General features: G+C 40.8%; 1 protein-coding gene across 1 annotated transcript; it reads left to right on the top strand.

Moving 5' to 3' along the window:
* The first annotated feature begins 19,170 nt into the window (after positions 1-19,170).
* Positions 19,171-21,911, top strand: LOC308083849 (cytochrome c oxidase subunit 4 isoform 1, mitochondrial-like). The gene is made up of 4 exons (XM_080426256.1): positions 19,171-19,254; positions 19,822-19,986; positions 20,836-20,967; positions 21,590-21,911. The coding sequence occupies exons 1-4, from the start codon at positions 19,179-19,181 to the stop codon at positions 21,724-21,726; spliced, it is 510 nt and encodes a 169-aa protein (XP_080282382.1). The 5' UTR covers positions 19,171-19,178; the 3' UTR covers positions 21,727-21,911.
* Positions 21,912-27,334: the final 5,423 nt, after the last annotated feature.

Raw genomic sequence — 27,334 nt, 5'->3', positions numbered from 1 at the left:
TGTATTATAACTGTAGTAAATGAGGAAACGAGATGAAAATGAAGAAGAGCAGAGGAAACAAGGAGTTAAAGATGAAGAGAAGAAGAAGAAGTATGACGTCTCAAATCGGCCTCCGAGGCAGGTGGCGATATGGCGTCTCAAATCGGCTTTTGAGTCAGGTGGCGGTATGGCGTCTCAAATCAGCCTCCTAGTAAGGCTGCGAAGATGAAGAGGGACAAACTGAAGAGAATACAAAGATGAAGGGGCGGCAGTGGATCTGGGGTAGAGTGGCCGGTAGAGCGGCCAGTTCGATCCCGGGCTCCCCCAGAGTTAGTGTCGAAGTGTCCTTGAGCAAGACGCTGAACCCCTAATTGCTCCCGATGAGCATGTTGGTGCCTTGCATGGTTTCCTCCGCCATCGTTGTGTGAATGTGTGTGTGAACATTCACCCAATCTTTGTAAAGCGTTTTGGATAATAGCGCTATATAAATGTACCGTTTACCATGAAGAGGAGGTTGTATGCGTGCTTGTTTTTTACTTAAGTATAAACTGGGTAAGTATGAAAACATTTCCCCTTTCCTTACAGGTCCTTTATCATCACTGATGATCCTTCCCAGTGCATCCAGGAGCTGTTTCCTACATAATATTGTAAATGTTCATTTATTTTGTATGGTTTTTAATCTGTATCGTAGTTTGTTTGCTTTACTGTATGTATCTGTATTGTAAATGTAATTTTTTTTAAATATGTCTTAACTGTATCATATTGTTGTTTTACTGGTTTAATCCTTATTGTTAATTTTCATTATTTCTTTTATCTGTGTTTAATCTGTATCATATTGGTGTTTTACTGGTATTATCTGTATTATAACTGTTGTAAATGAAGAAACGAGATGAAAATGAAGAAGAGCAGAGGAAACAAGGAGTTGAAGATGAAGAGAAGAAGAAGATGTATGACGTCTCAAATCGGCCTCCGAGGCAGGTGGCGATATGGCGTCTCATATCGGCTTTTGAGTCAGGTGGCGGTGTGGCTTCTCAAATCGATTTCTGAGTCAGGTTGCGGTATGGCGTCTCAAATCAGCCTCCTAGTAAGGCTGCGAAGATGAAGAGGGACAAACTGAAGAGAATACAAAGATGAAGGGGCGGCAGTGGCTCTGGGGTAGAGTGGCCGGTAGAGCGGCCAGTTCGATCCCGGGCTCCCCCAGAGTTAGTGTCGAAGTGTCCTTGAGCAAGACGCTGAACCCCTAATTGCTCCCGATGAGCATGTTGGTGCCTTGCATGGTTTCCTCCGCCATCGTTGTGTGAATGTGTGTGTGAACATTCACCCAATCTTTGTAAAGCGCTTGCGCTATATAAATGTACTGTTTACCATGAAGAGGAGGTTGTATGCGTGCTTGTTTTTTACGTAAGTATAAACTTGGTAGTGGGTAAGTATGAAAACATTTCCCCTTTCCTTACAGGTCCTGTATTATCACCGATGATCCTTCCCAGTGCATCCAGGAGCTGTTTCCTACATAATATTGTAAATGTTCATTTATGTTGTATGGTTTTTAATCTGTATCGTAGTTTGTTTGCTTTACTGTATGTATCTGTATTGTAAATGTAAATTTTTTGAATATGTCTTAACTTTATCATATTGTTGTTTTACTGGTTTAATCCTTGTTGTTAATTTTAATTATTTATTTTATCTGTGTTTAATCTGTATCATATTGGTGTTTTACTGGTATTATCTGTATTATAACTGTTGTAAATGAGGAAACAAGATGAAAATGAAGAAGAGCAGAGGAAACAAGGAGTTGAAGATGAAGAGAAGAAGAAGAAGTATGACGTCTCAAATCGGCCTCCGAGGCAGGTGGCGATATGGCGTCTCAAATCAGCTTTTGAGTCAGGTGGTGGTGTGGCTTCTCAAATCGATTTCTGAGTCAGGTTGCGGTATGGCGTCTCAAATCAGCCTCCTAGTAAGGCTGCGAAGATGAAGAGGGACAAACTGAAGAGAATACAAAGATGAAGGGGCGGCAGTAGCTCTGGGGTAGAGTGGCCGGTAGAGCGGCCAGTTCGATCCCGGGCTCCCCCAGAGTTAGTGTCGAAGTGTCCTTGAGCAAGACGCTGAACCCCTAATTGCTCCCGATGAGCATGCCTTGCATGGTTTCCTCCGCCATCGTTGTGTGAATGTGTGTGTGAACATTCACCCAATCTTTGTAAAGCGTTTTGGATAATAGCGCTATATAAATGTACCGTTTACCATGAAGAGGAGGTTGTATGCATGCTTGTTTTTTACTTAAGTATAAACTGGGTAAGTATGAAAAAAATTCCCCTTTCCTTACAGGTCCTTTATCATCACTGATGATCCTTCCCAGTGCATCCAGGAGCTGTTTCCTACATAGTATTGTAAATGTTCATTTATTTTGTATGGTTTTTAATCTGTATCGTAGTTTGTTTGCTTTACTGTATGTATCTGTATTGTAAATGTAATTTTTTTGAATATGTCTTAACTTTATCATATTGTTGTTTTACTGGTTTAATCCTTATTGTTAATTTTAATTATTTATTTTATCTGTGTTTAATCTGTATCATATTGGTGTTTTACTGGTATTATCTGTATTATAACTGTTGTAAATGAGGAAACGAGATGAAAATGAAGAAGAGCAGAGGAAACAAGGAGTTGAAGATGAAGAGAAGAAGAAGAAGTATGACGTCTCAAATCGGCCTCCGAGGCAGGTGGCGATATGGCGTCTCAAATCGGCTTTTGAGTCAGGTGGCGGTGTGGCTTCTCAAATCGATTTCTGAGTCAGGTTGCGGTATGGCGTCTCAAATCAGCCTCCTAGTAAGGCTGCGAAGATGAAGAGGGACAAACTGAAGAGAATACAAAGATGAAGGGGCGGCAGTGGCTCTGGGGTAGAGTGGCCGGTAGAGCGGCCAGTTCGATCCCGGGCTCCCCCAGAGTTAGTGTCGAAGTGTCCTTGAGCAAGACGCTGAACCCCTAATTGTTCCCGATGAGCATGTTGGTGCCTTGCATGGTTTCCTCCGCCATCGTTGTGTGAATGTGTGTGTGAACATTCACCCAATCTTTGTAAAGCGTTTTGGATAATAGCGCTATATAAATGTACCGTTTACCATGAAGAGGAGGTTGTATGCGTGCTTGTTTTTTACTTAAGTATAAACTGGGTAAGTATGAAAACATTTCCCCTTTCCTTACAGGTCCTGTATTATCACCGATGATCCTTCCCAGTGCATCCAGGAGCTGTTTCCTACATAATATTGTAAATGTTCATTTATGTTGTATGGTTTTTAATCTGTATCGTAGTTTGTTTGCTTTACTGTATGTATCTGTATTGTAAATGTAAATTTTTTGAATATGTCTTAACTTTATCATATTGTTGTTTTACTGGTTTAATCCTTGTTGTTAATTTTAATTATTTATTTTATCTGTGTTTAATCTGTATCATATTGGTGTTTTACTGGTATTATCTGTATTATAACTGTTGTAAATGAGGAAACGAGATGAAAATGAAGAAGAGCAGAGGAAACAAGGAGTTGAAGATGAAGAGAAGAAGAAGAAGAAGTATGACGTCTCAAATCGGCCTCCGAGGCAGGTGGCGATATGGCGTCTCAAATCGGCTTTTGAGTCAGGTGGTGGTGTGGCTTCTCAAATCGATTTCTGAGTCAGGTTGCGGTATGGCGTCTCAAATCAGCCTCCTAGTAAGGCTGCGAAGATGAAGAGGGACAAACTGAAGAGAATACAAAGATGAAGGGGCGGCAGTAGCTCTGGGGTAGAGTGGCCGGTAGAGCGGCCAGTTCGATCCCGGGCTCCCCCAGAGTTAGTGTCGAAGTGTCCTTGAGCAAGACGCTGAACCCCTAATTGCTCCCGATGAGCATGCCTTGCATGGTTTCCTCCGCCATCGTTGTGTGAATGTGTGTGTGAACATTCACCCAATCTTTGTAAAGCGTTTTGGATAATAGCGCTATATAAATGTACCGTTTACCATGAAGAGGAGGTTGTATGCATGCTTGTTTTTTACTTAAGTATAAACTGGGTAAGTATGAAAAAAATTCCCCTTTCCTTACAGGTCCTTTATCATCACTGATGATCCTTCCCAGTGCATCCAGGAGCTGTTTCCTACATAATATTGTAAATGTTCATTTATTTTGTATGGTTTTTAATCTGTATCGTAGTTTGTTTGCTTTACTGTATGTATCTGTATTGTAAATGTAATTTTTTTGAATATGTCTTAACTTTATCATATTGTTGTTTTACTGGTTTAATCCTTATTGTTAATTTTAATTATTTATTTTATCTGTGTTTAATCTGTATCATATTGGTGTTTTACTGGTATTATCTGTATTATAACTGTTGTAAATGAGGAAACGAGATGAAAATGAAGAAGAGCAGAGGAAACAAGGAGTTGAAGATGAAGAGAAGAAGAAGAAGTATGACGTCTCAAATCGGCCTCCGAGGCAGGTGGCGATATGGCGTCTCAAATCGGCTTTTGAGTCAGGTGGCGGTGTGGCTTCTCAAATCGATTTCTGAGTCAGGTTGCGGTATGGCGTCTCAAATCAGCCTCCTAGTAAGGCTGCGAAGATGAAGAGGGACAAACTGAAGAGAATACAAAGATGAAGGGGCGGCAGTGGCTCTGGGGTAGAGTGGCCGGTAGAGCGGCCAGTTCGATCCCGGGCTCCCCCAGAGTTAGTGTCGAAGTGTCCTTGAGCAAGACGCTGAACCCCTAATTGCTCCCGATGAGCATGTTGGTGCCTTGCATGGTTTCCTCCGCCATCGTTGTGTGAATGTGTGTGTGAACATTCACCCAATCTTTGTAAAGCGTTTTGGATAATAGCGCTATATAAATGTACCGTTTACCATGAAGAGGAGGTTGTATGCGTGCTTGTTTTTTACTTAAGTATGAACTGGGTAAGTATGAAAACATTTCCCCTTTCCTTACAGGTCCTTTATCATCACTGATGATCCTTCCCAGTGCATCCAGGAGCTGTTTCCTACATAATATTGTAAATGTTCATTTATTTTGTATGGTTTTTAATCTGTATCGTAGTTTGTTTGCTTTACTGTATGTATCTGTATTGTAAATGTAATTTTTTTTAAATATGTCTTAACTGTATCATATTGTTGTTTTACTGGTTTAATCCTTATTGTTAATTTTCATTATTTCTTTTATCTGTGTTTAATCTGTATCATATTGGTGTTTTACTGGTATTATCTGTATTATAACTGTTGTAAATGAAGAAACGAGATGAAAATGAAGAAGAGCAGAGGAAACAAGGAGTTGAAGATGAAGAGAAGAAGAAGATGTATGACGTCTCAAATCGGCCTCCGAGGCAGGTGGCGATATGGCGTCTCATATCGGCTTTTGAGTCAGGTGGCGGTGTGGCTTCTCAAATCGATTTCTGAGTCAGGTTGCGGTATGGCGTCTCAAATCAGCCTCCTAGTAAGGCTGCGAAGATGAAGAGGGACAAACTGAAGAGAATACAAAGATGAAGGGGCGGCAGTGGCTCTGGGGTAGAGTGGCCGGTAGAGCGGCCAGTTCGATCCCGGGCTCCCCCAGAGTTAGTGTCGAAGTGTCCTTGAGCAAGACGCTGAACCCCTAATTGCTCCCGATGAGCATGTTGGTGCCTTGCATGGTTTCCTCCGCCATCGTTGTGTGAATGTGCGTGTGAACATTCACCCAATCTTTGTAAAGCGCTTGCGCTATATAAATGTACTGTTTACCATGAAGAGGAGGTTGTATGCGTGCTTGTTTTTTACGTAAGTATAAACTTGGTAGTGGGTAAGTATGAAAACATTTCCCCTTTCCTTACAGGTCCTGTATTATCACCGATGATCCTTCCCAGTGCATCCAGGAGCTGTTTCCTACATAATATTGTAAATGTTCATTTATGTTGTATGGTTTTTAATCTGTATCGTAGTTTGTTTGCTTTACTGTATGTATCTGTATTGTAAATGTAAATTTTTTGAATATGTCTTAACTTTATCATATTGTTGTTTTACTGGTTTAATCCTTGTTGTTAATTTTAATTATTTATTTTATCTGTGTTTAATCTGTATCATATTGGTGTTTTACTGGTATTATCTGTATTATAACTGTTGTAAATGAGGAAACGAGATGAAAATGAAGAAGAGCAGAGGAAACAAGGAGTTGAAGATGAAGAGAAGAAGAAGAAGTATGACGTCTCAAATCGGCCTCCGAGGCAGGTGGCGATATGGCGTCTCAAATCGGCTTTTGAGTCAGGTGGTGGTGTGGCTTCTCAAATCGATTTCTGAGTCAGGTTGCGGTATGGCGTCTCAAATCAGCCTCCTAGTAAGGCTGCGAAGATGAAGAGGGACAAACTGAAGAGAATACAAAGATGAAGGGGCGGCAGTAGCTCTGGGGTAGAGTGGCCGGTAGAGCGGCCAGTTCGATCCCGGGCTCCCCCAGAGTTAGTGTCGAAGTGTCCTTGAGCAAGACGCTGAACCCCTAATTGCTCCCGATGAGCATGCCTTGCATGGTTTCCTCCGCCATCGTTGTGTGAATGTGTGTGTGAACATTCACCCAATCTTTGTAAAGCGTTTTGGATAATAGCGCTATATAAATGTACCGTTTACCATGAAGAGGAGGTTGTATGCATGCTTGTTTTTTACTTAAGTATAAACTGGGTAAGTATGAAAAAAATTCCCCTTTCCTTACAGGTCCTTTATCATCACTGATGATCCTTCCCAGTGCATCCAGGAGCTGTTTCCTACATAATATTGTAAATGTTCATTTATTTTGTATGGTTTTTAATCTGTATCGTAGTTTGTTTGCTTTACTGTATGTATCTGTATTGTAAATGTAATTTTTTTGAATATGTCTTAACTTTATCATATTGTTGTTTTACTGGTTTAATCCTTATTGTTAATTTTAATTATTTATTTTATCTGTGTTTAATCTGTATCATATTGGTGTTTTACTGGTATTATCTGTATTATAACTGTTGTAAATGAGGAAACGAGATGAAAATGAAGAAGAGCAGAGGAAACAAGGAGTTGAAGATGAAGAGAAGAAGAAGAAGTATGACGTCTCAAATCGGCCTCCGAGGCAGGTGGCGATATGGCGTCTCAAATCGGCTTTTGAGTCAGGTGGCGGTGTGGCTTCTCAAATCGATTTCTGAGTCAGGTTGCGGTATGGCGTCTCAAATCAGCCTCCTAGTAAGGCTGCGAAGATGAAGAGGGACAAACTGAAGAGAATACAAAGATGAAGGGGCGGCAGTGGCTCTGGGGTAGAGTGGCCGGTAGAGCGGCCAGTTCGATCCCGGGCTCCCCCAGAGTTAGTGTCGAAGTGTCCTTGAGCAAGACGCTGAACCCCTAATTGCTCCCGATGAGCATGTTGGTGCCTTGCATGGTTTCCTCCGCCATCGTTGTGTGAATGTGTGTGTGAACATTCACCCAATCTTTGTAAAGCGTTTTGGATAATAGCGCTATATAAATGTACCGTTTACCATGAAGAGGAGGTTGTATGCGTGCTTGTTTTTTACTTAAGTATAAACTGGGTAAGTATGAAAACATTTCCCCTTTCCTTACAGGTCCTTTATCATCACTGATGATCCTTCCCAGTGCATCCAGGAGCTGTTTCCTACATAATATTGTAATTGTTCATTTATTTTGTATGGTTTTTAATCTGTATCATAGTTTGTTTGCTTTACTGTATATATCTGTATTGTAAATGTATTTTTTTTTAATATGTTTTTACTGTATCATATTGGTGTTTTACTGGTATTATCTGTATTATAACTGTTGTAAATGAGGAAACGAGATGAAAATGAAGAAGAGCAGAGGAAACAAGGAGTTGAAGATGAAGAGAAGAAGAAGAAGTATGACGTCTCAAATCGGCCTCCGAGGCAGGTGGCGATATGGCGTCTCAAATCGGCTTTTGAGTCAGGTGGTGGTATGGCGTCTCAAATCAGCCTCCTAGTAAGGCTGCGAAGATGAAGAGGGACAAACTGAAGAGAATACAAAGATGAAGGGGCGGCAGTGGCTCTGGGGTAGAGTGGCCGGTAGAGCGGCCAGTTCGATCCCGGGCTCCCCCAGAGTTGGTGTCGAAGTGTCCTTGAGCAAGACGCTGAACCCCTAATTGCTCCCGATGAGCATGTTGGTGCCTTGCATGGTTTCCTCCGCCATCGTTGTGTGAATGTGTGTGTGAACATTCACCCAATCTTTGTAAAGCGTTTTGGATAATAGCGCTATATAAATGTACCGTTTACCATGAAGAGGAGGTTGTATGCGTGCTTGTTTTTTAAGTATAAACTGGGTAAGTATGAAAACATTTCCCCTTTCCTTACAGGTCCTTTATCATCACTGATGATCCTTCCCAGTGCATCCAGGAGCTGTTTCCTACATAATATTGTAAATGTTCATTTATTTTGTATGGTTTTTAATCCGTATCATAGTTTGTTTGCTTTACTGTATATATCTGTATTGTAAATGTTCATTTATTTTCCTTGTCTTATTTTGTATATCTTAATTTTGTTTTTTTTACTGATTTAATCCATATTGTAAAGCTGTCCTGGGCATGTCATTAAACTGCATCCGACAGTGGGGGACCTACAACAGGGGACAAAATGAGGGTACCCGAAACCACTGTTATGGTATGGCGTCTCAAATCAGCCTCCTAGTAAGGCTGCGAAGATGAAGAGGAACAAAAAGGAAACAAGGAGATGAAGATGAAGAGAAGTAGTTGAAGATGAAGAGAAGAAGAAGAAGATGTATGACGTCTCAAATCGGCCTCCGAGTCAGGTGGCGATATGGCGTCTCAAATCGGCTTTTGAGTCAGGTGGCGGTGTGCCTTCTCAAATTGATTTCTGAGTCAGGTTGCGGTATGGCGTCTCAAATCAGCCTCCTAGTAAGGCTGCGAAGATGAAGAGGGACAAACTGAAGAGACTACAAAGATGAAGGGGCGGCAGTGGCTCTGGGGTAGAGTGGCCGGTAGAGAGGCCAGTTCGATCCCGGGCTCCCCCAGAGTTAGTGTCGAAGTGTCCTTGAGCAAGACGCTGAACCCCTAATTGCTCCCGATGAGCATGTTGGTGCTTTGCATGGTTTCCTCCGCCATCGTTGTGTGAATGTGTGTGTGAACATTCACCTAATCTTTGTAAAGTGATTTGGATAAAAGTGCTATATAAATGTACTGTTTACCATGAAGAGGAGGTTGTATGCGTGCTTGTTTTTACATAAGTATAAACTTGGTAGTGGGTAAGTATGAAAACATTTCCCCTTTCCTTACAGGTCCTGTATCATCACTGATGATCCTTCCCAGTGCATCCAGGAGCTGTTTCCTACATAATATTGTAAATGTTCATTTATTTTGTATGTTTTTTTTTGCTTTACTGTATGTATCTGTATTGTAAATGTTTTTTTTTTTAATAATAAAAAAAAAAATTACCAGTGCATCCAGGAGCTGTTTCCTACATAATTGTGTAAAACATCAAAGATTTTGAATGTCATTTTACAGTTGGAAGCTGAAATGGATTAGATGGGAAGATACATGGTAGAAGAGAGGCGGGAAGTGAAGTGGTGAAGAGAACATGAAGATGGAGAGAAGATGAGGTATTTGTTCGATCTGAAGGCATTGAGGTAATTTCACTCCATCAGAGGAGGTAAGATCAAAGCTGATGTACTGACATTTTCCCAAGGCCAACGTTAATTTCAGACGATTATTATTTTTTGTGCCTCCTTATTGGTTCGATCTGAAGGCATTGAGATCATTTCACTCCATCAGAGGAGGTAAGATAAAAGCTGATGGACTGATGTGCTTCCAAGGCCAATGATAAATTCAGACGAACATTTGTATAATGCCTTTCATTACAGTACTACACTTGCTTTATTTATATGTAAGTATGATCTTGGTAAGGTATGAAAGAATTTCCACTTTACTGTGTCGTTTTTAGTAGCATATATGATTGTGTTTTGCTCTTGCTTTTTTTTATTGGGTATTCTTATAATCTTTTCATTTTCAGTGTCATTTTACAGGTAGAAGCTGAAATGGAGAAGAAGGGAAGATACATGGTAGAAGAGAGGAGAAAGTGAAGTGGTGAAGAGAACATGAAGATGGAGAGAAGATGAGGTATTTGTTCGATCTGAAGGCATTGAGGTAATTTCACTCCATCAGAGGAGGTAAGATCAAAGCTGATGGACTGACATTTTCTCAAGGCCAACGACGAATATTTTATTTTTGTTTCCAATGTGTTACCAAGGACAACAATTTATCAAACTAACATTTTGATAATGCTTCCCAGCTTGTTAACTGGTAATTATGAAAATGTTTCCTTTCATTACAGTACTACACTTGCTTTATTTGTATGTAAGTATGATCTTGGTAAGGTATGAAAGAATTTCCACTTTTACTGTGTTGTTTTTAGTAGCATACTGTATATGATTGTGTTTTGCTCTTGCTGTTTTTAATGGGTATTCTTATAATCTTTTCATTTTCTGTGTCATTTTACAGGTAGAAGCTGAAATGGAGAAGGGAAGATACATGGTAGAAGAGAGGAGGAAGTGAAGTGGTGAAGAGAACATGAAGATGGAGAGAAGATGAGGTATTTGTTCGATCTGAAGGCATTGAGGTAATTTCACTCCATCAGAGGAGGTAAGATCAAAGCTGATGGACTGACATTTTCTCAAGGCCAACGTTAATTTCAGACGAATATTATGTTTTGTGCCTCCTTATTGGTTCGATCTGAAGGCATTGAGATCATTTCACTCCATCAGAGGAGGTAAGATAAAAGCTGATGGACTGATGTGCTTCCATGGCCAATGATAAATTCAGACGAACATTTGTATAATGCCTTTCATTACAGTACTACACTTGCTTTATTTATATGTAAGTATGATCTTGCTAAGGTATGAAAGAATTTCCACTTTTACAGTGTTGTTTTTAGTAGCATATATGATTGTGTTTTGCTCTTGCTGTTTTGAATGGGTATTCTTATAATATTTTCATTTTCAGTGTCATTTTACAGGTAGAAGCTGAAATGGAGAAGAAGGGAAGATACATGGTAGAAGAGAGGAGAAAGTGAAGTGGTGAAGAGAACATGAAGATGGAGAGAAGAAGAGGTATTTGTTCGATCTGAAGGCATTGAGGTAATTTCACTCCATCAGAGGAGGTAAGATCAAAGCTGATGGACTGACATTTTTTCAAGGCCAATGATAATTTCAGACGAATATTTTATTTTTGTTTCCAATGTGTTACCAAGGACAACAATTTATCAAACTAACATTTTGATAATGCTTCCCAGCTTGTTAACTGGTAATTATGAAAATGTTTCCTTTCATTACAGTACTACACATGCTTGATTTGTACGTAAGTATGATCTTGGTAAGGTATGAAAGTATTTCCACTTTAACTGTGTTGTTTTTAGTAGCATACTGTATATGATTGTGTTTTGCTCTTGCTGTTTTTAATGGGTATTCTTATCATCTTTACATTTTCTGTGTCATTTTACAGGTAGAAACTGAAATGGAGAAGGAGGGAAGATACATGGTAGAAGAGAGGAGGAAGTGAAGTGGTAAAGAGAACATGAAGATGGAGAGAAGATGAGGTATTTGTTCGATATGAAGGCATTGAGGTAATTTCACTCCATCAGAGGAGGTAAGATCAAAGCTGATGGACTGACATTTTCCCAAGGCCAACGATAATTTCAGACGAACATTATTTTTTTGCCTCCTTATTGGTTTGATCTGAAGGCATTGAGATCATTTCACTCCATCAGAGGAGGTAAGATAAAAGCTGATGGACTGATGTGCTTCCAAGGCCAATGGTAAATTCAGACGAACATTTTTATAATGCCTTTCATTACAGTACTACACTTGCTTTATTTGTATGTAAGTATGATCTTGGTAAGGTATGAAAGAATTTCCACTTTTATTGTGCTGTTTTTAGTAGCATATATGATTGTGTTTTGCTCTTGCTCTTTTTAATGGGTATTCTATATAATCTTTTCATTTTCTGTGTCATTTTACAGGTAGAAGCTGAAATGGAGAAGAAGGGAAGATACATGGTAGAAGAGAGGAGAAAGTGAAGTGGTGAAGAGAACATGAAGATGGAGAGAAGATGAGGTATTTGTTCGATCTGAAGGCATTGAGGTAATTTCACTCCATCAGAGGTGGTAAGATCAAAGCTGATGGACTGACATTTTCTCAAGGCCAACGATAATTTCAGACGAATATTTTATTTTTGTTTCCAATGTGTTACCAAGGACAACAATTTATCAAACTAACATTTTGATAATGCTTCCCAGCTTGTTAACTGGTAATTATGAAACTGTTTCCTTTCAGTACAGTACTACACATGCTTGATTGTATGTAAGTGTGATCTTGGTAAGGTATGAAAGTATTTCCACTTTAACTGTGTTGTTTTTAGTAGCATATATGATTGTGTTTTGCTCTTGCTGTTTTTAATGGGTATTCTTATCATCTTTTCATTTTCTGTGTCATTTTACAGGTAGAAACTGAAATGGAGAAGGAGGGAAGATACATGGTAGAAGAGAGGAGGAAGTGAAGTGGTGAAGAGAACATGAAGATGGAGAGAAGATGAGGTATTTGTTCGATCTGAAGGCATTGAGGTAATTTCACTCCATCAGAGGAGGTAAGATAAAAGCTGATGGACTGATGTGCTTCCAAGGCCAATGATAAATTCAGACGAACATTTTTATAATGCCTTTCATTACAGTACTACACATGCTTTATTTGTATGTAAGTATGATCTTGGTAAGGTATGAAAGAATTTCCGCTTTTACTGTGTTGTTTTAGTAGCATATATGATTGTGTTTTGCTCTTTCTGTTTTCTGTGTCATTTTACAGGTAGAAGCTGAAATGGAGAAGGAGGGAAGATACATGGTAGAAGAGAGGAGGAAGTGAAGTGGTGAAGAGAACATGAAGATGGAGAGAAGATGAGGTATTTGTTCGATCTGAAGGCATTGAGGTAATTTCACTCCATCAGAGGAGGTAAGATCAAAGCTGATGGACTGACATTTTCTCAAAGCCAACGTTAATTTCAGACGAATATTATGTTTTGTGCCTCCTTATTGGTTCGATCTGAAGGCATTGAGATCATTTCACTCCATAGTTAGTGACACCCACAGCCACGAAACTAGAGGGAGCGTAAACAACAATCTGGTACCACCCACCCATAAAACAAACATGGGCAAATTCTCCTTCTATAGCACAGCCACCAAGGAATGGAATAGTCTAACCCCATCCCTCAAAAAATGCAGTTCGCTGGGCTCATTCAAAACAGCCCTAAAAACTCATCTTTCTGGAGGCCGAAAGAGGAGCTAGTACCAGTTTCCCTGTAGACAGACGACCCCCCCCCCTCCTCTTTTTTGTACCGGTAAATATTTTGTATTTCCTCATGCTTTTTTTTTTATATAATTTTTATTTTTCAATGCTTCCCCCCCCCCCCCTTTTTTTGGTACATATATTATTTTTAATTTTTTCATGCTTTTTTTTTGTACATAGTGGTATTTTTTCTGTATTATCTGTATTTTCATGTTGATTTTTGAACTGTTTGGTTGCTACTATATATGTCTAAGAAATTAATTCAAGGACCCCAACGGAAACAAGTCCGCAAGGACTTTTTTGGCCGGACCTTTTAGACAAAAGCATTATAAATGTAACTGTGTTGTTTTACATTCTTTTGCCTAATAAAAATTTCAATCAATCAATCAGAGGAGGTAAGATAAAAGCTGATGGACTGATGTGCTTCCATGGCCAATGATAAATTCAGACGAACGTTTGTATAATGCCTTTCATTACAGTACTACACTTGCTTTATTTATATGTAAGTATGATCTTGGTAAGGTATGAAAGAATTTCCACTTTTACTGTGTTGTTTTTAGTAGCATATATGATTGTGTTTTGCTCTTGCTGTTTTTAATGGGTATTCTTATAATCTTTTCATTTTCAGTGTCATTTTACAGGTAGAAGCTGAAATGGAGAAGAAGGGAAGATACATGGTAGAAGAGAGGAGAAAGTGAAGTGGTGAAGAGAACATGAAGATGGAGAGAAGATGAGGTATTTGTTCGATCTGAAGGCATTGAGGTAATTTCACTCCATCAGAGGAGGTAAGATCAAAGCTGATGGACTGACATTTTCTCAAGGCCAACGATAATTTCAGACGAACATTATTTTTTTGCCTCCTTATTGGTTCGATCTGAAGGCATTGAGATCATTTCACTCCATCAGAGGAGGTAAGATAAAAGCTGATGGACTGATGTGCTTCCAAGGCCAATGATAAATTCAGACGAACATTTTTATAATGCCTTTCATTACAGTACTACACTTGCTTTATTTATATGTAAGTATGATCTTGGTAAGGTATGAAAGAATTTCCACTTTTACTGTGCTGTTTTTAGTAGCATATATGATTGTGTTTTGCTCTTGCTGTTTTTAATGGGTATTCTTATAATACACATTAAATAGATGTTTTAACACATTAGGAAGGCAATCAGTGTGAGTGTGCAAAGAGGGGTGGGGTGGTTATGGAGGTTAGTGTAGAGCTGTCAGAACCGAGTATCTACTGGGTGCTTAGACAGAGGGCAGTATGGGGGGTGGGTCTGGTCTAGAGTTTAGTCGGCCTAGGGTTCCCCTCAGGTGGGTAGAGGGGAGTATGGGGGTCACTGGATTGCTCCCTGGGCACTTGGAGCGCAGAAGAGCAAAGTTAGGAGCCAAGGAGACCCTGAGCTTCTCCTATCCCCCATGTCCGACGTGCAAAACCTCCAACAGAAATGATTCGCCATTTCAACGAAGACAGTTTTGCAAACGATACATGAAAGATAAACTTGTATCTTTGCCAGATCTCACTCCAAGTGGCTTAGGGAGCCTGCGCTCTCCTCGTTCTCAGCTCCTCCAAAAGCAAATTAGCATTTGGGATACAAACGATTTCTAAGTCACGGCACGCTGGAGGACGGAGTGAGGAGGAGGCAGAAATTAAGGTATTGGAATTTAGCTAATGCGTGAGGCTGAGAGAAGTGTCCCTATGTCGCCTGGCTCACTGAATAGTCCCACTGGTCCCAAGTGGACATCCACGCTGGCTCCCGAGATAGGCACTCCCGAGATAGGCTCTCTTGAGTTAGCATAGGTAGTGAGGACAGTCCCCAGTGGTGATGGTTGTAAGACCTCCACATGCTGCAAGACTGTGTCATATACATATCGTCAGTGTCCAGCCGGGACCAGCTAACTCCATTTTCAGTTTTTTTTTTTTTTTTCATAAATCAACGCTATTGAACCCCCTCTACATCTGTGTAATTTTTTTTTAAATAATAACATATGAAAAGTATTAAAAAGCGCCTCTGACGAAAACTCCTAACTCCATTGGACCCTCAAACTGTCCGTAAAAAACAAACAACTCCCCCCTCCTCTTAGGCTCTCAGAGAAGCTCTGCTCTGTATGAGGCAGACAGGGAGAAGATTTTTCAATGCTTTTGGGAGAACATAAACTGGGAAGAGAAGAGAATGTATGTGCAAGGTTTGATAGATGTCACCCCAGTAAAGAGGAGAAGGGTGTCTTCACAAAGGTCATCTGCTCGTGTTTTCTTTTTAAATGTTAATGGACAGAGAATGAGTGTGTGCAGGAGTTTGTTTCAAACATCTCCAAGAGCTCAAGGAGATCATGCCAAAAGACTTTCACAGCTTTTATGACAATCTAAAGCACTAAGAAACACCCACCACACACACACAACACACAACAGTGTGATAATAAAATGTTTATAGGTATATATGTTAGGTAAATTCAACTGTGGTTGTTATTGTTAGTGCAGTAGGCTACAGATTTGATAGGCTACAGATTCTATTTTTCATGAATGTATTTTGTATTTATATGCCATTTATTTATTGTTGATGTGCCATGATTGCTTTTGTTAAATACATGATTGAGTATTGAGGCAGAATTGTTTGTTGCACTCAACTGTAGAAGAACAACAGTGGTAACAGTTAGATCCATAGTTGTTTACAATGCATGTTAAAATAAAAGTTGTTTAAGTACAGAATTCAGATTGATCTATACTTAGTATATGAGGATGGCGCTCACCATAAATAGCTGATCTCCAAGCTCACAATGCGTTGTGATGTGTTGTGAGCTTTGAGATCCATTGCCAGCTGTTCTTATCAATGATGGACAAAACCTCCTAACTCCACTTGAGCTGGATTTGGGTAAAGTGGTGATAATATAATGACACATGCAAGTATTGATGAGGCAGTATTGCTTTGTTTTAAAAATATAAAGGTTTTCTTAATTTTCAGAAAAATTTATATTTTGTTTTTCATTTCCTGAACAATTACCATTTTGGATTTAGCTGGTTCCGGCCGGACAGCAGAGATATGTATGTATGCTGGCCCCAAATTGACCTCCTGGCGGGTCTGGCTGGCTCCTATGCCCGAGATAGGCACTTGTGAGTGGGCATAGGCGTTCGTGAGGAGGGCTGTTCTCATGTGGCCTTATGGGTGCAGTCATTGTTAAATGTACAAAGTGATGATGGTGACGCTGTGTTGTTGCGTTTAAACATGACCTGACTGTGCGCTAGTGTTGTCCCGGTAGGAATGACCTTGTGCTATTAGTTAACATTAGCTCAGCTCAGCAGTGATGCTCTAGAGCAGTGGTTCTCTAACTTTTTCATGTTAAGGACCCCCAAATTGACACTTATTAGCCCGCGGACCCCCATTTGAAAAAGATATGCCAAGGACCCCTTTAAGAGAAGATACGGCTCCAGCAGTGATTCTCAACCATTTTAATTTCAAGGACCCCCAGTTTGACATCCATTAGGGCTACGGACCCCCATTTAATGGCATTTCTGGGACCCCAATTCATATTGTAAAATCAATGTTAATTTAACTCTGAGAGTGTCCAAATGGACCTAACGGGTCCATTTGGACACTCAGAGTTACAGATCCATAAGGGTCCATTTGGTTCCTATCCATCATTTAGCTGGGGACCCCCTGGAACCCCCTCAAGTACCCCTGGGGGTCCCCGGACCCCACTTTGAGAACCAATGCTCTAGAGGACCAACTTGATATTATGACAGTATTTCATAAATGGGGTTTATACGCATGTTAAACATACACTCCTTGTCACGGTGCGAGGCAGGGAGTTGTAGGACCCAAGCGCAGACAGTGACGCGGAGACAGAACGGATCAGATGCAGGGGTTTTATTAACTAAACAGGGAAAACAAGGCAAGGCTAGGTAACCGATACAATATGAACCAACACAGACTGGAAACAGAGGGGCATATACATAGACAGGGACTAACTAGGCACAGGTGAGAACAAAGGACAATTAACACATGATTGGCTGTAACAGAACAAGACACAGGTGAACTAAGACAAGCAAAGACATACTAGAGAGACAAGACAGGAAGCAACAACAAGGGCAGACAGGAAACACCAAGACTACACTACAGAATAAAGGTACAAGTGCTGCCAGGGCTCTGCGCGGAGGATGTCGGCACAGAGGGCGCAAGCAGGACCAAGGGGGGGGCGGGCGCTGCCAGGGCTCTGCGCAGAGGATGTCGGCACAGAGGGCGCAAGCAGGACCAGGGGGGGGGGGTGCGCTGCCAGGGCTCTGCGCGGAGGACGTCGGCACAGAGGACGCAAGCAGGACCAGAAGAGAGGCGCGGGTCGAGGCCGGGATGGCCACCCGGGTCCGGCCGGACAACGGCAGGAGAGGTCCGGAATGGCAGGCGAGGAACCGGGGCAGAGAAGAGGAGCTCGAGGCAGGACGACCGCCGGGAACCAGCCGGAAAGCGGCCGGGGAGGCCCGACGGCAGGCGAAGAGCCGGGGGGGGGGGGGGCAGGGAACCAAGGCAGATGAGAAGAGGCCCCGGACAGCGGCGACCGGAAAACGGGTCACGAACGGCCCTGCCGAGACCGCGAACCAGCACAGAAGGACCGGACGCCGCACCTGGATACTGGCGGAGCCCGTCCAGGTTCGGACGTCTCGGCAGGCCGCCCGCCGTTCGTCGGCGCTGACCCGGGGCGAAGCAGGAGCTGGACGTGGAGGCTTCTGGATGCAGGGCAGTGGAGGCTCCTGGATGCTGGGCAGCTGGGAGCGTTGGCGGTGTCGAAGGGCAGGACGATGACGCCCCCTCACCCGGTTCCCCCTGACGATAGCCTAGCGAGACCCAGCATAGGGAAGCAGTTGTCTCAGCAAAGGCTGGCTCAGGGAACACAGGGTCAACAGAGGCAGGCTCGGAGCAGAGAGGCTGGAGGCCTACAACCAAGGGGTGCAGGCTGATGAGTAGGCTGGCCATCGACAGGCTGGAAAGCAGGTAGGTGAACAGGCAAACGGCTAGGCAGGAATGAAGAGAAGTACTTCAAAGCCATCTGCTGGGCTGTCCGCTGGGTCCATTTGGTTGGTTCATTCTGTCACGGTGCGAGGCAGGGAGTTGTAGGACCCAAGCGCAGACAGTGACGCGGAGACAGAACGGATCAGATGCAGGGGTTTTATTAACTAAACAGGGAAAACAAGGCAAGGCTAGGTAACCGATAGAACACTGTGACAACAATAATGAACCAACACAGACTGGAAACAGAGGGGCATATACATAGACAGGGACTAACTAGGCACAGGTGAGAACAAAGGACAATTAACACATGATTGGCTGTAACAGAACAAGACACAGGTGAACTAAGACAAGCAAAGACATACTAGAGAGACAGGAAGCAACAACTAGGGCAGACAGGAAACACCAAGACAACACTACAGAATAAAGGTACAAGGAGAACAGGGAACAATACAACAGAAAGAGTGGTCAAAAGGGTCCAATACCATAAAAGGTAAGACAATGGCTAAATTATAAAGTCAGTCCACGGTCCGAGGAGCGGATCGTGACACTCCTTAGACTAGATTACTTTCTAATTGTATGACACTGTCTGGACGTTGCAGAAATAAGGTTACTTTTTGACAGAAAATCGATATGGGAGCATTTATTTCACATCCTGTGCAAATTTGGCATCCCTGCTGAATGGATCAAGGACTGACTGATTGGTCTTTAAATGTAAAAGGTTTTAGATTTTTCCCTTTTTTTCTGATAATCTTGCGCAATATGTTTTTTATGAAATTAATTCAAGGACCCCAACGGAAACAAGTCCGCCAGGACTTTTTTGGTCGGACCTTTTAGACAAAAGTATTATAAATGTAACTGTGTTGTTTTACATTCTTTTGCCTAATAAAAATTTCAATTTCAATTCACAGAATGTTGGCTATCAGAGCACTTCGCCATATTGGCAACCGTGCCATCTCCACGTCCGTCTGTGTACGTGGGGGACATGGTAAGTGTAAATTGACATTAAATATTCAAGATTAAGTTATTAGGGTTTCTGGAAATATCTTCTAAGAACACAAGCCAAAAGACAACGACAGCAATGTTTGTGTGTATGTTTTATGTGTTGGATTTGTATGTGTTTTCAATGAATAAGTGTTGTCTATGTGTGCACTTTGCCTTTTTCGGTCTTAGAATCAGTGCACTTTGTGATCATTGACTGTTAAGGCTGTGACACACTGACTGAACATGCATGCGCCGGTGAGCGATCAAGCAGCCTTTTCTCCCAGAGAAGAAATACTCACAGCAACAACACGTTGTGTATCGCGCTCGCACGTGAACGCACGCATGCAATCTAATGTAGGCACATACACGTCAGTGATTGAAAGCAGCACTGGTCTGTTGGTCAATCAGAGGCTGTCTAAAGACATGCATACGTGTGCATATCAGGTGTTAATGCAGGTATTTGATTGGCGTGTGACTCGTGACATTACGCCGGCCATAACCGTAATGGTGTTTTCTTTGCTATCTTTTTTTATAACCGAACTGACAAGACAATTTGTGCTTTCTCCTGTAGGTGTTGCTAAGGTAGAAGAATACACACTCCCATTCTACTTTGACAGACGGGAGAACCCCCTCCCTGACATTCGCTATGTCCAGGATCTAAGTGCAGAGCAGAAGTCCCTGAAGGAGAAGGAGAAAGGATCATGGGCAGCACTCTCTGCTGAGGAGAAAGTTGCATGTAGGTCCTGTCCTGAGCCTATTGTCCTCATATGCTTTTATGCTGTTCATTAACACATTCCACACCAGAGTTTAATATCATAATGTACTCACCAGTGCCAGCGATTTATTGTTGTTTTTTAGTTTTTTTCACGTCGCCACAGACCTCGCTAAATACCTTAAGATCGCGCATTAAACTGTTTGTAGACACACAGGGTAGCTGTGTGAGTGGCCCAGAGAAGACTGTTTCAATCGGCGACATTCCATTTTGCAGTAGTCGCGGTTTATGTTGAACAGCGTTCAGCGAGGAGAAAAACAACAACCGAGATAATGGCGGATTAGGGGAAGATTTAGAGCGACGGCGGGTGGGAACGAATATCTCCGGATACGGATATTTCCATATCCGGATGTGCTACAATGAAATGTGTCACTGCGAGGAAGGCCTACAATGAAATGTGAACCTGCGAGGAAAAAAAGAAAAGAAAGACCACTTCGCGTAGATCTACGCGACTGGCACGCTGCGCAATTATTTAGGTTCGCGTAGAGTAGATCTACGCGATTGGCACGCAATGTGTTAATGCTGATTTATACTTAGTTGTGCAGTGCACACCGAAAATAGCCAATCTACAAGATCACAATGTGTCAAAATGCTGTGCATTGTGAGCTTGTAGTTCTGCTATTTTCGGTGTGCGACACGATGCGCAACTTGGTGAATTGAATCGGGCTTCACTTTTCTTCAAATGGATTTGATTAGATTCTTGCCATACTGATGTACACATCCTATATTGAGCATTACATCTTCTGTTTCAAATTTTAAAACGTTTTTCATCTTGTAATTGTGTGTATTTTATGCATTCCCAATGTTGTTTAGGGTACCGCATCAGCTTCAATAAAAGCTTTGCTGAAATGGGCCAGAGTACCGGAGAGTGGAAGTCAGTGGTTGCAGGGATGCTGTTCGTGTTTGGCGCGACTGGTTTAGTTGTTCTATGGCAGAGAAAGTTTGGTACGTCTTTCCGTTTTTTAATGTTATATATTGCACATGGTCTTTTTTCTATTTTTTTACGTTTCCAAAAGGAGAGGAATACACTTTATTTTAATTATTAGTTTCTCCTTTAGCTAAGCAATAACATTGAGCACTATACACAGACTGTCAACTGTCAAATGTACACATTGCTGAACATAAATCGTATTGATCACATGTGAGGTCATATAATTATCATTTTGCGGAGAAATGCACAACACAAGGCAACAGACACTTATTTCGTAAATTAGTCATACTACAGTGTCGCACAAAAGTAGCAAAGATAGCCGATCTACAAGCTCACAACATGTCACTATTTAAAAAAAAAGAATGTATGTGTTTTATGTGGGTTTTATTCATATTGAACCAATGAAAAGTATTAACAAGAGCTTGTGACTAAATACTACATTGGATCCATTGGAGCACAGGTTCTCCATTTCTTGAAAAGTAACACTTTTGGACATGCAAGGTTTCCATCTTACAGCAACTGTATGATCTCACATCAGAACAGTGGGATTTAGTTTCAAAATCGGCAAAGTGTCCCTTTTTAAGTTACTGTTGATTTAAAACACTTGATGACAGTTTTGTTATTGTCCTTATACAGTGTATGGACCTGTCCCTCACACCTTTGAGAAAGAGTGGAAAGAAAAGGAGCTGCAGAGAGTGCTGGACATGAGGATGAACCCAATTGAGGGCTTCTCATCCCTCTATGACTACGAGAACAAGCAGTGGAAAAAGTAAATTTAACAAGAGGACCATGACAAACACTTGAACATAAAAAGCAGACCAATTCAATAAGGGTACAAACATACCAATCTCAATGTATTTATCAATTGTTCACTTTACCTCATTTCATTGCGTTTTTGGAAGACCTCTTCCTCTTAAGGTCATTGTGTATAGAGAATAAAGTTCCTATGTTTACCCAATTGCAGTCTTGATTTTGTCCATCCTTTGACTGCTACATGCTCAATACTTATTAGCCAAGTTTATATAGTACTGCATTTATGTTTGTAGGACATCCTTAAGCCGTAGAAGTCAAGTCATGTGTTAAATGTGTACGTTACCTTATAGTAAAGTAGATTTAATTCCATTTTAAGTACATACTAGGTAAACTCAATGCTTCACACAACGTATTCACAGATTTGCAAAGTATAGTCACTGCCCTCATCCACCTACAATTCAAATGATACCACCCCCCTACCCCACAATAACGCACTATATAATAAAAAACATCACATGCACCTGGGACGTATCATCAGTGTTGTAACCTGGGGTCATCGTCGGGTGTTTCGGGTCTCGCAACATACACCCTCACCCAGGTGACCCAGCCGGGTTGATCAAGCCCCGACTTTTGTCGCAGTAGCTACCCACGGTGAGTCCTCTTAGGGAAAGACAGGGCCACTCAGTCCGCTTCTCCGGAACTACTCTGCCGGGACCAGGAGAGGCTCTGTGGGTGGCCTGTCCGGGCCCCTCCTTCGTCTCACCAGGTCCTGGACCTGAACGTTGCACCAGACTCCGGCGTGAAGGTGTCTTGGGCCGTGGTGGTATTGCAGGCTCCACTAGTGGCTTGCCTGAAAGGCCCTCTCTAAAGTCCTCACCATGGGTTTGTTGGGCTTCTTCCTCACGGAAGACACAGGCTGGGGGCGCTAACCCATACTGCTCCTGGATGCCGTCTACATTCCGGCTGTCAACCGTCTCTCCGGTGGTCACCAGACTGTTCCTGGTTGTCACGTAGTCTATTACTATGAGCCACTATAAATAAAAGCATCACGTGGATGCACCTGGGACGTATCATCAGTGTTGTATACATTAAAGGCCTGGGAAAATACAGTCTTGCCTGCTTTTAAAAGATGTTTGTAGAAATCTCAGATTTGGAAGGTTGTTAGTATGTATCGTGAATAAAAGACAGATTTAGATATTGTGCTCGAGTCTAGGTACAGTGAGGAGACCTGTTGTTCTGAGAGTTCTCTATAGGCTGGGTAGGGTCAGATCAGAGCCTAGAAAAGTAGTACATAAATAGAAGGTTAACTATAGTGTAGCTGTAGTATTTTGAAGCCACTAAAATATAATGGAAGAAAGCATCCCAGATTACACAAGTATGGCCTTTAGCCTATCAATGTTATTATATTCCCATAAGCTCCATTTTCTTCATGGGCCGCAAATCTAGGCCTGTTATTCATCATTGTCTATCCCAGCAGGATTGGTACCAAGATTTTAAAGTGTGTATAAACTCTTGAAAGGTTATCTATGAATTCTCAACTGTGCAGTATAAGATTATTTATAGCATGTAATAACACTTTATTTCTATATTGCAGTATTGATACTTTTACTTAAGTAAACAGTTTGAATACTTTTTCCATCACTGACTAAAACGTTACATGAACATGTTCATTGGCATGTTAAAGCAAAATGACACTTTGGTAAAGGTTTGTATAGGTACCACTTGCAAGGATTGTGTAACTCCAAATACTGATGACATCTTCAGTAGTTGCTCTGTTGATTAAAACATCATAATTCAAAATATTGCATGGTGAAACCTGTCTCAAAGTCACTCTTTTAGAACACAAATAAATGCTAAGTGGATTCTGACAATATCTAACGTAGTAGTTACGTTAGTAGTCTTACGAAACTCAATACTGCATTTGTTACATCATGGCAAGGTAACTTACTACATAACCCAAACCTGCCAAAGTGTAATCTTGCTTTAACTACTAGTGTTAAAACAAATCTAGTATTAATTAACATGTCAACATAACGCTGTAGACATTTAGCTTATGTAAATTAGTTAATGAGTGACATAACAAGTGCAATAGTAGATGTACAGTATCACATAGTATAATCAGTAAATATGAAAGTATTTTAACTTTTTAACCACCTGCTCTACACACTATATTAAAATAAATATGGTCTTAAATTAAGTTAATCTCAGATAAATATTTAAATAATAACAATATTCTGCTTAATTTCCAGGTCGATTTCCAGGCGAAGTCCTCCACCTCCACCCCCCACACAGACCTAGACCAGGTGAAATCTTCCACCCGACCAATCGACTATGTGGATGACTCTGAATTTGAGGTAATTTTTGCCCTACTTGATCACACTACAGCTTCACAACCGCCGTGTTTCGAGCTGGCAGATCTGTTACTTTGCTATTTTTGAACTTGAATCCTGAAAAGTAACAGTTTTGGTTTTTGGACATGAGGTTTCCCCCCGACAGAGACGATATTCACTATAACGTGTGGGTTACATGTTCATTGGCCGTTAAAGATGAATTATTACACTTTGTTAGAGGTGTGTGGGTTGTCGGTTGTGTAGGCCTACCTCTTGCCACGATGTAACTCCAAAATATTGAGGAGATATGTAACATACGTTACATGTTCATTAGCACTTGACTCTACATTTTAACGGTGGCCTATTTTTCAAACGGACATGCATTTGGCACGTTTAACTCAGTCAAAATGTTGATATCACGTACGTTAGAAAGACGTTTCTCAACGTCTGGTCCGGGGCCCACCAACCAACGGGTAAAAATGGACCCTCACGTGTCTGTAACTGAGAGAGCATGAATGGAACCTTTTTTTTCTCTTCATCTTTGGGATCCCAATCTACCCTGTACAATCCTCAGTGTTTATTTAACTCTGAGAGTGTACTAATGGAACCAAATGGACCGTTACGGGTCCATTTGGTTCCGGTTGGCGAGGGCCCATGTGGACCTCCTGGTGGTCCCTGGACCTGACGTTGAGAATCAGTACGTTAGAAGATGTGGGTGTCGTTACATGTCATGATGTAACTTAACTCCAAAGCATTGATTTATCTCCAATAGTTGCTCTGTTAACCGTTAAAAACATGATTCAAATCTAAATATTCTCCCCAAAGTTGAGAATATTTACAATGCAATACTAATGCATGGTGATTGGTGAAAGTAGGCATTGAAATCACTCTTAACACCATGCAGATGGTAAACAGTTTGAATACTTTTTCCACCACTGACTAAAACGTTACATGGACATGTTCATTGGCATGTTAAAGCAAAATGACACTTTAGTAAAGGTTTGTGTAGGTACCACTTGCAAGGATTGTGTAACTCCAAATACTGATGACATCTTCAGTAGTTGCTCTGTTGATTAAAACATCATAATTCAAAATATTGCATGGTGAAACCTGTCTCAAAGTCACTCTTTTAGAACACAAATAAATGCTAAGTAGATTCTGACAATATCTAACATTACGAAACTCAATACTGCATTTGTTACATCATGGCAAGGTAACTTACTACATAACCCAAACCTGCCAAAGTGTAATCTTGCTTTAACTCTATACTAGTGTTAAAACAAATCTAGTATTAATTAACATGTCAACATAACGCTGTAGACATTTAGCTTATGTAAATTAGTTAATTAGATTGTTATCAAGAGTGACATAACAAGTGCAACAGTAGATGTACAGTATCACATAGTATAATCAGTAAATATGAAAGTATTTAAACTTTTTAACCACCTGCTCTACACACTATATTAAAATAAATATGGTCTTAAATTAAGTTAATCTGAGATAAATATTTAAATAATAACAATATTCTGTTTAATTTCCAGGTCAATTTCCAGGCGAAGTCCTCCACCTCCACCCCCCACACAGACCTAGACCAGGTGAAATCTTCCACCCAACCAATCGACTACGTGGATGACTCTGAATTTGAGGTAATTTTTGTAACCATATCTTTTTAAATACCTGCTCTATATTAAAAGAAATATGGTTTTATATTACGTTGATCTGAGATAAATATTAAATAATGGTTAACAATATTCTGTAATTTCCAGGTCGATTTCCCGTTGAAGTCCCCCCCCACACACACAGACCTAGACCGGCTCTCTCAGTCTGATGAGGGTTATAGCTCCCTGAGAAGACACCAGCCAAAGAGGACCATCCCCCCAGAAGTCTTTGCCTACATTCTGTCATTCAACTCCAAAGACACTATGAACATGCTCTACATAGCAAAGGAACTGCACAACATTTGTACATAATTGTAAATAGTTAGAAATAGGTATTTTTCAATCAATCAATCAAACTTTAATTATTATTGTATTGTATTATTGTATTGTATTATGTAAATAAATGTACCCTGTATATACTTGATTTCAGTTGTGTCTTTGATTTTTATAAAACTATTTAATCTACCTTTGTGGAGGAGGCTGACAAATTGTTTAATTCTCATTTCCTTGATAAGTTCACAGTCCTCATTGTTTCACAGAATAATGTAAAACTTCTAATTGCAGCTCAGGTTTGAATTTGTTATCATTTTATTTTGGTTCACATACAGTATATATTTGACACAATTGGCACCTAAACACATACATACATGTACAAATTTAGCAAATTGCCTGAGAGGGAGGGAAAGAAAGACAATAGATAGATGCAAGTCTACAGTCATCACAACTAAGAAATGTCCTTCAGGTCCCAGTGGAGATTGAAGCTGTTTGCAGAACAACATGGGCAAAGATTCCATGTCCTGCAGTCTGCATTTTGTAATCACCCCTCAGTGATGGAATATACCATTGATACAATTTACCACACCACAGCTAGTTGTCTTTAGTACTCAGTTCAAACTTTGCAGTGCGAAGCAAGTGTCAAAACTGACAATATCTGTCTAGTGGAAGAATGTTATTTAGGAAAAACATATAGACATGATCTACTCATGATAATGTCACCTAACAACTTGATTTAGAAATTTCGTTTTTTCAAGAAAACACTATTTCATTATCCTTATCATTAAGTGACACATTTTAAGCTTTTAACTAACATCAACATGTACAGTAACACTGATTTCTGTACTGTTACAATAGTGCAGCAATAGTTATTGTAGTAAATAATTTTGGACACTAGGTGGCGGTGTACTACCACTACACATGTGGTTGGGGATAAGAAAAGTGTTTTTTTTAACAGGAATGGTTTGGTGTGGCTAAGGCAAAGATAAAGGAACTTATTTCTTGATTTCAAGACACTGAATGCGGTCATTAAGGTAATGAACTCGCCAACTTCAGGAACCCCAGAGGCAAAGATTTGAGTTAAAATATGTTCGCTTCAAAAATATATATATATATATTCAAAGATATGCACACATTTTCAAGATTTTTCAAAAATAGCAGATGTACAAGCTCATAGCGCGGCACTCGGTTGTGACGCTATGTTAACTAATTTTACTGGGGACCCCCTGGTGCCCCCACAAGGACCACTGGTTGAGAACCACTGGAAAATGATGAAAGCGAAAGGTCGAACTTAATCATTTACTGTACACATGTAAGTGTGGTTACAGTTACACAATAGAATATTAACCAGTTTGTAAAGTTACGGT

The sequence above is a fragment of the Gymnoscopelus braueri genome (genome assembly GCF_963280865.1).
Source record: "Gymnoscopelus braueri genome assembly, chromosome: 1".
Lineage (NCBI taxonomy): Eukaryota > Metazoa > Chordata > Actinopteri > Myctophiformes > Myctophidae > Gymnoscopelus > Gymnoscopelus braueri.
Note: the sequence above shows the minus strand (reverse complement) of the source record. Positions and strands in the feature narration are given on the sequence as shown.